The following is a 14,419-nucleotide window of genomic DNA, read 5'->3' on the forward strand; positions in this document are numbered from 1 at the left end:
TGTTTGTTTAGATTGTTTGATATTATTATGACTATATGATATGATATCATGCATGTGTTAGTTGAGTTGAAGTGAGAGTATTTTTTGTCATTTTTCTGTGATATATGATTTGTTTTGGCTAATGGATACAAAAATTGGTGAAATGGATGGTATAATTTTAAATCTCTGGAAATATGTAGTTAGATGACTTCAGAAGAATTTTCTATTTTATCCTAACTGATATATAGGGTTTACAGGACGTGGTAATGACCTCCAATGAATATGCACCATTTCCCATCACTCGGTATGCCATAGGCAATTTCATAACCTGTTTTAGATTAATTTGCCAGTTGCAAATTAACTTGGACATGTATATGCAGTTTTTAGGTTTATGCCATTGGAGTATCTTAGAAATGAGCAACCATTTGTTAGAAAATGGTATTGAAAATCCCTCTTGGTTTAATTTTTGCCTCATTTGGGGATTGGGATTTCCCAGTTATGTTTCAAGTTTTGTAGATGATTGACTATAGTTATTAAATGGTACACGATGTAGATTTGCACACTCAGTTTTCAGAGGGAGAATGGATTGTTATGTACCTTAAAAGGGACTAGCAAATCTTACTTGGCAGTTTAGATTTTGTTCTTACTGTATGTGAAGGCATCTTTATGCTCACTTGTTCTCTGCTTGATGCATTTTCATTAGTAGTTTGTAGTTTTGTCAAGGTGTCATCATTTGCTTTTTCTTTTTTTAAATGGCTTAGCCTCTGTTTGAAAACTAGTTGGATTGCCGCTACTGCACGTTCCAAGTCATTTTCACCGTGATTTATGGAAGCAAGTATGTGTAGTTTTTAAAAAACGTGTGTTACTATGTTTCACTCAAAACCCAAACATTGTGTTAGATTGACAGTAAAATAAATTTCTACTTTTTGTTCATTAAACTTCCTCCTCTCTACTAGAATTCTACTGCCATCTAATCTTGATGCATAACGGTAGTTTACATGACTGTTAAATGGCCATTTTGATCCAACTGTAAATTTCTGCCACAATAGCATTACTCCATCTTATTCATCATATCCGTTTTTTCATCTATTTAAATTAGATCACCATCTTATTTATTTTAATAATACTAGTTAATAACTAATACTAGTTCTTAACAGTATTCTAATAACAATATTAAGATTATTAACTACTGCTTCTAAACTCTAGTTGATTTTCTAAATAATGATTTTAATAACTGTTTTAACGTGGTCCAATGTAACAACCAAAACTAAATCACTTCGATTTACAATATCCCTTCTTAAGAAATTGTGTACTAGAATAATTCAAATAATTCTATTTTGCATAAGGGAGGTAACCTATTGCATAAGGGAGGTAACCTAAAGGGATGCATGACAATCCATTCTGGGGCAAGTTGTTAGCATCACACTCCCTCTGTTGGATTTGGGGTTAAACACCCATCACACATTTACAAAACATGGGGATTAACGTGTCCTTAGAAACTAAGGACTAGGAAAGTCAGTCAAAAGGGAAGCCATGTTCTTCAAATAAATAGGGAGTAGCCATCCATAAATCCAATAATCCAGGCTCAATAGACTTCTAGAAATATCTCAAACCACGAGTTTAGAAAATGAAAAGGAATTTCAATTCACTCAAACCACATAGATTTAGAGCTTCTCACCATCCCTCACGAGCTTTCTCTAACACCAACAACAACCCTAAAACCCCTAGACAACAATTCTACACATCTAAGAGGGTTGCCACTTAAAATACTTTATTCTGGTACATAAATGAATAATGATGAACAACTCCTTGTTCCTGAAAAAAAAAATAGGATTAAGAGCGCATTCCTTTGCACTGTCTGATCTTTGAGCTTTGATTTTTTTTGTCAAACAAAGTTTTAACATATGCAAAGAATTTCTTTAATAAAACTGACGCTTCGGATTTATGTTTCATTAAATGTATCCATGTGAACCGTGTGTGCAGTTATCAACAATAGTAAAGAAATATCTGTTACCATATATAGATTGTGAAAAAATAATTAGCCGCAAAATTGTTAAGAGTCAAAACTCAAAAGGTAACTTTAAACTTTGCTGAAGGACATATTCAATAATAAGAATGAGAATAAAAACACGGCTCTTTGATAAACAAAGTTTATTGGAAAGAGATTGTATCCATTGAAATAATGATTCAGTAAAATCTGAACCACCCATTTAAGTATAATGACTTTTAAAGGTAGGGATCTTCACTGCTCCTTTCCAGTGATATTTACACTGAAGACAATCTGTACCAAAGTTTATTACTCATTGATTTTAATACATTGTCATAGAGATGTGTCCTAGTCTAGAAAGCCATAAACGGATATCATCAATGTTAATCAAATTACATTGATCACCAATGGGATATTTGCAAAAACAGGATCTAATGAAATTGCATTAACATCACTTAAATAATGATTATTGTGAGGACTAAACTGACAAATGAAGAGACCTTGGCTTAACAAAGCCTTGCCAATCTCCTGTTTCAGCCTCTTGTCTTGAATAATCCAACAGTCATCATAAAAAGCATTTTTAATAGCATGATTTTTGATTAAGCTACTGACTGAAACGAGATTGACATGGAAATTTGCATATTTGGAATATGCATGATATTATGTAGTTGTAAGGAACTATTTAATACTACAATTTCAATGCTTGAAACTTGAGTTTTGGTATTGTTAGGCAATGTAAAATATTATTTGACAAAATTTATAAGATTGAAAACTAGATAGATCATGCCATATATGAAAGGTGACTCTTGAGTCAATTATCCAAAAACTATGTGGTAAATAAGAAATTTTAACTGAATTAAGTGTATGAAGAAAGAAACTGATCCTTGATCGTGTTTTGTGAGATGAGTTGCATTTTGTTAAACCATATAATCTTCTACTATGGTTAATAATTGTTGGAAATTAAAACAGTTTGTATCATTGCTAGATTCCGCCACATTATTCATATAGGATGGCACCTCATCTCTTGCTAACTTAATAGATAAGTTGAATGAATTGTTGCCTGATACCAATAACATAAGAGTAAGAAAGATCGAGTTTCGTCAAGATTGAATTGATAGTAATGGAAGATGAAATACAACTTGATTGAGTTGAAGACCGATGAAGATGTGACGGCCATGTGGAAATCATTTTGCCGTAAGATAACTAAGGGGCCGACCGAGTTTGATGCGTATATTTCAAGATCTCTCAACGACATAATCAAGATGCTGAAACATCCAGAATCATATGGTAGTACCTAGGTTTTCATGTTTAGTTATTTTTAATTTATGATTGATGTACTGGTTTATGTTATGTTCATCTTCGAATCGAACATGTAATCGCCAAAAGATTATGCAATAAATACTGTGAGATATAGTCAAAGTCATAAAATATACAAAAAATACAACTATCAAATCAAAAATCTAAATAAGCTCCACACGGGCTATATGTGCTAGTCGAGATAATCTGTAAAAATCTCACCATCCGAGTTTACCAAACCCACGTGGTTATCCACAATAGCAACGATCAACTAGAGACGCTCCTCGTCATTTGTGCCTGGTGGAGGTGGTGGTGGAGGCACGTCGTCAGCCTGTACCTCATCATCAGAAACCTTAGCAACATAAGGTCCCCCATAATCCGAAGACCCTACATCAGGTGGTATGAAGCGAAGATGTGATACAGTGAGATACCACTCTAGGTAACTATCTATCAATTCCCCTTTTTGGAGCTTGCGGAACTGGTCGAGAGATGCTCTGGACATAACCATATTGTCGCAGACACCTCTCAGGCAAGTGTCTAGCCACTGAGGCCTCTCATTTCATATGCTCTAGATATAATGCAACATCGTGGAATGCACGATAGGCCCATTGAGATACGTATGGTGTCCAAACGACATGATATACTATCAGAGCATGAAGTCTGATCCTGTACTCCGCAACACCTCACAGAACTGCTAGTTTTGCCTTCCATCTTCTCGCCATTGGAGCGTATGCTGCGACATGCTACACTGTACTATCATAGATGCTGGAGCAATGCTCGTTTATCCAACACTCGAGAAATAAAAATTAATGTCACAAACAAACGTTAAATAAAAACAATTATGAAATGGTCATATACCTGGAATAAAATCAAATAACCAGCAAGTTGTCTAGTCTTAGGCATAGTCGCAACTCCTAGTGTTGTATCGAGCATGGTCAACGCGGCTACTCCCCAAGCCCATCATGAAGTCTCTATGATACTGAATAACCACATGTATCAGACATCAATATAAACACCTGACTTATCCGCAAAGTGAGTACATGTCATTAGATGTAGCATGTGCGTCCTAGCGCCAGCCTCATACCTCTCTGCCTCCACAAGCTCCTAGTACCTATCCCGCACCCAAGACACCCGAAGGTGAAGTGCTCTTTTAAAATCAAACTCTGTTAGCACGATATCCTCATTGACTTGCAGATCCGTTACAACTTGGAGTAATGTTCTTGTCTGGTTAAAGACAGGACTAGTAAATAATCTACAACCAATGAGGTAATGAAACAACGAGGAGTTATCATCCAAAGTGGTAGTTATCTCCCCAAATGGAAGACGTCTTTGAGCGCCACCGCTCAACAAAAGCAGACAGAAGGGAGGTATTGAGCATGGTCAATGAGAAATCGGCGAACTCCAGTAGACTGAAATCACAAACAATACACCTGACCTGCGTAGGCATCAGACTCAGGTGGAAGTTCTTCAACTTTGAAACGTGGGATGCGACCTTCAGCGTTAGACGCTCATGTAGGAAATAAAGTTTAAAAAAATTATCAATAAACTTTCAACACATCACCGACAAAACATTTAACATATATACCTCTCTCTTTCATACTTTGTGTGCAATATGGTCATCATACCATGTGACCACAGATCGGTCACTAGGTCATCCTGGGAAGAATCTATTTGTGTGAACAGACGCCTATGTAGAAGCACGAGATATGGCCTCTATACCATTAGGAGTATCATCATCATCATCGACAATAGGAACCTACTCAGCCGACACAACAACCTCCTCATCAGCAATAGGAACCTGCTCAGCCGGCACAACCACCTCCTCATCAGCAATAGAAACTTCTGCCTCCTCAACAACAACATGAACCTGCTCAGCCGACACCAGTACCTCCTTAATAGCAGGTACCTCCACAGCAGCAGAAACTCTAGCATTTCGGCGTCCGGGGTGCGCGAAACAGGCCACCCGTCTTATCAGCCATCTGTTTCTAGTTAGAAATAGTCGAAGCATATTGTCTAGCCCGTAGCTGGGAAGCATATGCCTCAACAGCTCTAGCGACAGCTGCCGCTCTATCAGTGGTCTTGTCGACTATGGTGTTGTTCTTCCCGTGTTAGGAAAGGAAATTATATTCTATGATTCTTGTTATTATGAGAGTTAATTGCATCCATGATTCTTGTTGTAAATATGGTAACATGGGAACTGTCATATCAGTATAATAGGAATAGGTTGCTGAATTATAGGAATAGAATCATCTAATTAGAGAGATGTATATGTGTATATAATGCTCTAATGTTTCTGAATAAAATACAACCAAATTATTTCCATCTTCTCCTGTTATTTTAACATGGCATCAGAGCAGTAACGATCTGCTCCATTTCCTTCCCATAATTTTTGCCTATCAAAATATTATTTTTTTGTTTCTAAACCATTATGGCCAGTGATGGAAACAAATCTGATTCTAATAGCTCTTACTCTCTTCACCATTCCGATCATCCGGGAATGGTTCTTGTTTCTAAACCTCTTAATGGTGACAATTATTCGACTTGGCGTCGAGCCACTACCATCTCATTGAATGCAAAATCTAAATTTGGTTTTGTTGATGGAACCCTCGAAGCACCATCTGCCAAAACAAAACCGGAAGACTATGCGGCATGGAAAAAATGCAATGATATGGTTTTGTCATGGATTCTTAATTCATTGACCCCTGATATTGCAGATAGTGTTATTTTTTATAACACTGCTCATGAAGTTTGGGAAGATCTTCAAAATCGTTTCTTTCAAAGCAACGCACCACGCATTTTCCAGATCGAGAGAGAGATTGCTTGCATTACTCAAGATCAAATGACAGTTGCTGCATACTACACAAAATTAAAAAAATTGTGGGATGAGCTAGGATCCTACAACGATGCTATTTGCACATGTGGAGCAAACAACAAAAGACGCAAGTTGATGCAATTTCTCATGGGGTTGAATGAATCTTATAATGTTGTTCGTGGTCAACTCCTTTTGATGAATCCTCTACCAGATGTTTCACAAGCTTATTCTTCCATCATTCAAGAAGAAAAACAACGAAATATGGGTACAAGAAGAGAGACTATAGAAGCTTCTGCCATGGCTGTCCAAAGAGAGGAACCAATAGCCCTTGCTGTTCGACACAATTCTGGTCAGTACTCTCGTCCCAATTCTAATAATCGTAAACCGCTGCATTGCTCTCACTGTGACAGAGATCATCACACGAAGGAGACATGTTGGAAGTTACATGGTTATCCACCAGGACAATCCAAACATACCACGGCAAAGAACCATCATTTCAAGTCCAACGGCAACAATCAATCTTCAGCCAACAGTGTCAAAGAAACCACATCAGCACATGCTCAGTCCCTTGTGAATGGATTTACTGAACTACAATTACAACAAATATTGGCTATTATGCAGGGCAATGGAACATCTCAATCAGCTGCTCCCAAGGCAAATAATGTCAATTTTTCTTCAGGTTTGTCCGCACCAAAATTGATAATTGATAGTGGTGCAACAAATCACATAATTTCTTCTCCATCTTTACTTGTCAACAGTAAAGAAAACACTTCTTTACCACCAGTTGTTATGCCAAATGGAGATCAAGCTCCAATTACGTCTACTGGAAATTTGCCCTTAAGTTCTATTATTTATTTGAAGAATGTACTTGGGGTTCCATCTTGTAAGGTGGATTTGATGTCTGTGAGTCGAGTCACAAGCGATTTAAATTGTTCAATAACCTTTTACCCACAATTGTGTATTTTGCAGGATTTGATGACGGGGATGACGATTGGTTTGGGTGAACAACGAGATGGACTCTATTACTTGGTTGCAATGAATAAGTCACACAAGGTTAATACCATCAAAGCTGCCTCCACTTCAAACACCTCGAGTATCTTGTGGCATAGGCGTCTAGGACACTTATCCTCTTCTAGATTAGACTTTATAGCCAAAAACTTCCTTCATTTCCCTTTCAAAGAAAATAAAAATTGTACTGTTTGTGCTCTTGCAAGACAAACTAGACTTCCTTTCTCTGCAAGTTCTATTTCCTCTGTTAAACCTTTTGAATTAATACATTGTGATATTTGGGGGCCCTTTAGAGTTCCTTCCCTATCTGGTGCAAAATATTTTCTGACTATTGTGGATGACTTTTCTCGTTTTACTTGGGTTTTTCTAATGCATCATAAAAGTGAGACACAAAAAAATTTAACCGATTTTTTCTCTTTTGTGAAAACCCAATTTGATACTACAATAGCAAATATTCGGGTTGACAATGGGGGAGAGTTTTTCTCTATGCGAGAATTCTTTAAACAACAGGGAACTAATTACCAACATTCTTGCATTTATACACCTCAACAAAATGGGGTGGTTGAGCGCAAACATAGACATATCCTTGAGTCAGCTCGAGCTCTTCGTTTTCAATCTCACCTCCCTTTAAACTTTTGGGCAGAATGTGTCTCCGTTGCTGTTCATATAATTAATAGGTTGCCCACACCTATCCTTTCTCACCAATCTCCTTTCGAAAAACTTTATAAAAAAATTCCCTCTTATTCCCACCTTAGAGTTTTCGGATGTCTAGCCTATGCCACAAATGTTCATGTGCCCCATAAGTTTGCTCCTCGTGCCACCAAATGTGTTTTTATTGGCTATCCAATTGGTCAGAAAGCTTACAAGTTATATGACATTGAAACTAATAAAATTTTCACTAGTCGTGATGTTATTTTCCACGAGGATATTTTTCCCTACGAATCCATTCCTTCTTCACCACCTAAAACAGATTCTGTTGTACCTATTGCTGTCTTAGATTCCTCACTCATCCACCAAACACATGAAGAATCTAACCCCCCCACTCCCGCTTTTCCAACAGCCCCCACTCCTGCTTCTCTAGCAACTCCCACTCCTGTTTCTCCAACAGCCCCTCTGCGTCGTTCTCAAAGAACCCATGTTCCTCCTGTAGCCTTGAGTGACTATGTTTGTAATCAAGTAAGTTCTCCCGAATCATTGCCATTCTCGCCATCTTTTCCAAGTAAAGGTACACAATATCCGATATCTAATTTTATCTCATATGATTGTTACTCACCACAACATAGATCCTTTATTGCTACTATTACTCATGATGTTGAACCTACATGTTATGAGCAAGCTGCTTCCCAATCTCATTGGCAAATAGCAATGCAATCTGAGTTGGCAGCTTTAGAGGCTAATAATACTTGGTTTCTCACACCTCTCCCTCCTGGAAAGCAAGCTATTGGTTGTCGCTGGGTCTATAAAATCAAGCGAAAATCAGATGGTTCTCTTGAACGCTATAAAGCGCGGTTAGTAGCAAAGGGATACACACAACTTGAAGGGATTGATTACCATGACACTTTTTCACCTACTGCTAAAATGGTTACAATACGTTGTTTATTAGCTTTGGCAGCCGCTCAAAATTGGTCACTTCATCAACTTGATGTCCACAATGCGTTTCTTCACGGAGACCTTTCTGAAGAAATTTATATGTCTCTTCCTCCTGGTTTTCAGCGACAGGGGGAGAACCTTGTGTGTCGCCTCAACAAATCTTTATATGGATTAAAACAAGCCTCTCGCCAATGGTTTGCCAAGTTCTCTACATCTATTCAACGTGCAGGATTTGTTCAATCAAAAGCGGATTACTCGTTGTTTACGTGTAAGAAAGGCAAATCATTTACTGCCTTATTGATCTATGTTGATGACATCCTCATAACTGGTAATGATCTCAATGCCATAATTGTTCTTAAACAGTTTCTGCATAATCAATTCCGGATTAAAGATTTAGGTGACTTGAAATATTTTTTGGGCATGGAGATTTCTCGGTCAAAGAAAGGTATATTTATTTCGCAAAGGAAATATGCTTTGGAAATTCTAAAAGACGGAGGATGTTTGGGAGCTAAGCCTGTGAATTTTCCCATGGAGCAAAATGTAAAATTGTCGGATGAAGGAGAATTGTTGAAAGATCCATCCTCATATAGGCGACTTGTAGGACGCCTAATTTATTTGACTGTTACTCGTCCGGATATCACCTACTCAGTGCATATATTGAGTAGATTCATGCATGCCCCTCGCAAACCTCATATGGAAGTTGCCATGCGAATATTGCGGTACCTAAAGAGCAATCCAGGTCAAGGTTTATTTTTCTCTTCCCAAAATGACTTATCTTTACGTGCCTTCTGTGATTCAGATTGGGGAGGTTGCCCGATATCCAGAAAATCAACTACGGGGTATTGTGTTTTTTTGGGATCCTCACTAATTTCTTGGCGAACAAAAAGACAAAAGACAGTTTCTTTATCATCAGCTGAAGCAGAATATAGAGCTATGACAGGCACATGTTGTGAGTTGTCTTGGCTACGTTCGTTGTTGAAGGATTTGGAGACATTGCATCCAAAAGCCGCACTGTTGTATTGTGACAACAAAGCAGCTCTTCACATAGCGTCTAATCCGGTATTTCATGAAAGAACTCGACATATAGAGATAGATTGTCATTTTATCCGTGACAAAATTCAAGATGGTTCAGTAGCAACTGAGTATGTTCCTTCGGCAGAACAAGTAGCCGATGTATTCACTAAACCACTAGGAAAGGAATCCTTTCTTACAATGAAGCACAAGTTGGGAGTTCTTGATATCCACTCTCCAACTTGAGGGGGAGTGTTAGGAAAGGAAATTATATTCTATGATTCTTGTTATTATGAGAGTTAATTGCATCCATGATTCTTGTTGTAAATATGGTAACATGGGAACTGTCATATCAGTATAATAGGAATAGGTTGCTGAATTATAGGAATAGAATCATCTAATTAGAGAGATGTATATGTGTATATAATGCTCTAATGTTTCTGAATAAAATACAACCAAATTATTTCCATCTTCTCCTGTTATTTTAACATCCCGTGGTTCTCATTGGAAAAATAAATGGAAAAACGGAAAAAAATAATAATAATAATAATAATGGAAGAAGGTATCGAAAATTTTGAAATTTTCGAATTTTTTTCAAAAAAATTTGAACTACCGGAGGTTTAAGAGAGTTTCCTGTTAGAATTACCAGAATTTCTAAAATTTCCGTGAAAATCTCCTGGAAATTTTAAAATTTCCGTGAAATTCTTTTGGAAATTTTGAAATTTCCGTGAAATTCTTTTGGAAATTTTGAAATTTCCAGTATTCTACTTAATTTTTTCAATGAATATCCGGTATGCACGTCAAATTTTCAGTATTAAACTTACATTTTTTAAAAGAATTTTCGTTATGCTCGCAAAATTTTCGATATCGCCCAAAAATTTTGAAATTTTCTGTCAATGAACGTGAATTTTACAAATAGAATTATAGTAATCTTTTCATTCGTCTTGAGATACAAATATGAGGATGACAAGTTAATTCCTCTATAAATTAGAAACTTGTGTTATACCGAAACTAAGCCCAATGCAGTATTTGGTCCATTTCTAAAGTTGGTGGTTATTGAAAAGGGCGAGTCAATAAATGGATGTGATGAGAGCATCATGACTAAAAAAAATGGAAACTAGCATTCATGGGGTTTGAAGCAGTACTTATTTTGTTCATACATGTAAAAACGTTATTCATGGCTAACTTTTAGAAACATTAAAGTCCACCCAACATATTGTTACTGAGTAATGTAAGTTGAACTACAACAAGTTTTCCTTTAATGGGATTTCAAGTTTTAGATTAAACCTATGTTGGTTGGCTTCTTTTACTTGTACATTTATATAAACAGGTTATATTAAAGCAAGCACTTCAATTTTGCCTTTAAAAAATGGAAAACAGACTTGTAAACATTATCACTCACTCATCAAACACTATTATGTAAGAAACTTGCACTCAGTGTTTGAAAATTACAAGGTTTGGTATAAAGATGATATGCCATTTTTTAGTTCTTCAAATTCAAATGTAATATATCACAGCCAGCCACAACATATAAAGTAATTTGAATTCGGCATTTTTCCGGTTTGCCGTATGTATTCTGCTTGCGCTGCAGTTCTTTCGGCTTCTCTATTTTTTCTAGCTTCTGCTTCTACGCGTTTTTCTTCTGATCTTTGCCTCGCCATAGCAATCTTTTTCACCATTTTTGCATGTGTTTGGGCTCTCATTTGCTCAACTTTGGCCTACATTGCAAATAGTTTCAATCAGTGTCCAAATCAGATAGGTTTAAAAAATGCAAGAATGTTGTTTTATCCAATCCATAGAGATTAGGAAAAAGTATAACTACCTCGGTCCTTCTCATTTCGGCTTCTAATTTGGCCTTTTGCTGACTTTCCCATGCTTGAATTTTGATTTCTTCGCGCTTAAATCTGCAAATTTTAGCATATTATAGTTACACTTAAAAAACGAGGTTTTATTTAGGCTAGAGATAACGCAAGTAAAATAGAAACCTTGCAGCATGCTTAGACTTTTCAGCTTCCTCCCACAATGCAGCGCGTTTTTCAAATTCGATCCTCTCCTGTTCTTGAGTCTGCGCGTCGTGAGCAGCAGATTTTTCATTTTCGTGGTCATCTTTACTCGCCCACGCTGCAATATTCGTCTTCCCTAGCTTCACACCTAGTGCTGCGATCTCTCTCCTTGTTTTAAGCTTCATTTCTTCTTCTGACAACTGCCTTTTGCTGCTATCCTCATCAGTTGTTTTGCCCAAAGGCGTTGAAGCTGGTGCGCCTCTCCTAGGGGTTGAAGGCATTGATGAAGTCGGGCTGCGTATCGGAGTTGCTGACCCAACAGGAGTAGCTGTTTGCGAAGGTTCTTGACTTGGCACTGGGGTCATCTCAGTTCCCATATCTCTCATGGCAACAGATCTTATACCAGAAATCGCTGCATCATAAGAACAAGTTAATCTTACTATCTACACTTTTACTAAGTCACCTTTGGACAAAACCAACGTGTTGCGACATATATATTCGTATGCAAATTGAATAAAAGTTATATTGTAGAACGAGTTGTTAAAAATACCTGTTTGATCGTCTATACTTGTGCATGATAAATCAACTTCATTTACTTCCTTTAAGTCTTTGCTTTGGGAAAAAGATTCTATTACCGGAGTTTTTCCGTGTGCTTGACCTGAAACCGAGTGAGCATCGGACGGAACAAAAGAGAATTTCTCGAATCCCGTATGTGAATGTGATGTTGGTTGACAGTAATCAACTCGTTTTGTTTCAGTAACCTTGCTCGTTAGGAGCTTATGATCAAAATTACCGGACTCTGGAACAACCCTCGCCATACTTATCGGTAAACGATTTGCTTGGCTATGTACATTGTTCTTTTTCGAGTAACTAGGTTGTATATGTTGCCGATTCATTATCCATTTTTCAGCATCGTTCCACTTCGAAGGAATAGGTCTCAATAGAGATCTACCTACATGATTGCTCACCGGTCTCTCTCCTTTATCAAACTCAAAACTTGACGAGCTAGCTTGGCTATCATAATCAAGATTATCATCTTCTATTGACCTCACGGGATGAATTGTGCTCGAACTTCCAGTGTCAACTTTATGAAAGTGTTGCAGCTTTACGCGTCCTGTGTCACCATTTTCCCTAGGCATTGTCTCCTTTGGTTCATTAGAAACCTGCCCGTTCCGTTTCCGCTCCAGCACAGCATCACTCAATGGCTTTAATGCCGCAACAACATCTAAGCTTGGAGAAGTAACTGGTCGAAACATGTTTTAGTTAGTCCCAAAAACCACACAGTCATACACTTACAAACACAAACACAACAAAACACACAATCTCGGATAAACTTTGTCCGATACATTCTAAATTTTACGAAACACAGACATAGACATAGACACATACACGATACTAACACCAACACTTCGAGAAAATAAAATTATTGAATGTAACTGCATGTGTTGGGGTCAGACAGAGACACATATCAGACATCATGCTACATAGATAGAGATGCATTAAAATAAACTTCAATAGCGAACCTTCGTCGTCGAGGTTGACAATGTTGGAGGAAAGTAAGCTATTGACAAACTCAGCATCCTCAAGCCTTGCAGGAGAGGTTCTAGAAGAGTTACTGTTGGATCCATCCTTCTTCCTAGCCCCTAATAACTTCATTCTCAGTTTACTGGGAGAAATTATTCCAGTCTGCAGATTCAAAAACAACAATTTTTTTAATCAAATTTCATGTAAAATCTAACTTGAATCCAACTCTTTTCTCAAAAAAATTTCCTTTTCACCTTTTTCCCGCCATAGAACAAATAATCATGACAAATTTAAGCTTTCCATTGACCAAAAAGTAGAGAAAGCAAAAAAGTATAATTTTTTACTTGAAAAAACATAATTGATTACTATTAGAGTAACAGAAACATAAACTTTGAAATTCAAAAACCCCAAATAATATAGTAGTAATAAATACTCTACATGAGATGAAAAATAGAGCATTTTGATAGCAACCCATTTTGTGAAACAGAAAAAAGATTCAAATTTTGGGAAGAAACACAGCACAAGATGAAACATTGGTAAGAAACAAACCTGAACTTTCTCTATCCTCTCATAGTCCATTATTGGATCTCTATCTGTGTGTCTGAGAAGCTGGAGGGTAGCAGTATAATGCAGAAGAGGAGAGGATGGTGAGAGAGTTCAATTGCAAGATTACTTGTAAGGTTTGACTAGTAAATGAATGTGAATGATAACATCACATGAGAGAGAGAGTGTGTTGTGTTGTGTTGGGTGAAATGAAGAAAACGTTGTGTTGAATGGAATTGGGTTTTCTACTGTTGTTTGTTGAATCACTCCACGTCATCATAATTATGGACCCCACTTGTTGTTTTTTGTCCAAAAAACATCACTCTTTTCTTTTTCACACTCTTGTCCCTTCTGCCAAGGAATCAGAATCACCCCATTTTTATTTTAATAAAATTGTAATTAATTAATTTTAGCTAAAATTATAATTAATTGATTTTTGAAGACACATGTGAAGTGTGGCCTATTGAAAACAAGGACATTCATTCTACAGCAGTGGCAATGAACAACGCCATTAGGTGTCCCATTTGAAGTGTTGTTAATTAATGTTGTTACCTAAATTGTGATAGCATAATCTTCTTATTTGCGATAATAATAAATACTAGTCGGCGTTCAAAGTTCAAACAGAACTAATACACGTGAAATGAAACCACACATCCAAGTCTTTGT

The 14,419-nt window shown here is 37.0% G+C and overlaps 1 protein-coding gene across 1 annotated transcript; it reads right to left on the reverse strand.

Annotated features, from left to right (window-relative positions):
• Positions 1-10,957: 10,957 nt before the first annotated feature.
• LOC131607976 (uncharacterized) lies at positions 10,958-13,979 on the reverse strand. The gene is made up of 6 exons (XM_058879918.1): positions 13,760-13,979; positions 13,210-13,372; positions 12,237-12,929; positions 11,669-12,098; positions 11,506-11,587; positions 10,958-11,401 (listed from the first exon to the last, which is right to left on the reverse strand). Exons 1-6 carry the CDS (start codon positions 13,787-13,789, stop codon positions 11,195-11,197), a joined length of 1,605 nt encoding a protein of 534 aa, XP_058735901.1. The 5' UTR covers positions 13,790-13,979; the 3' UTR covers positions 10,958-11,194.
• Positions 13,980-14,419: the final 440 nt, after the last annotated feature.

Source organism: Vicia villosa, linkage group LG5 (assembly GCF_029867415.1).
Source record: "Vicia villosa cultivar HV-30 ecotype Madison, WI linkage group LG5, Vvil1.0, whole genome shotgun sequence".
Lineage (NCBI taxonomy): Eukaryota > Viridiplantae > Streptophyta > Magnoliopsida > Fabales > Fabaceae > Vicia > Vicia villosa.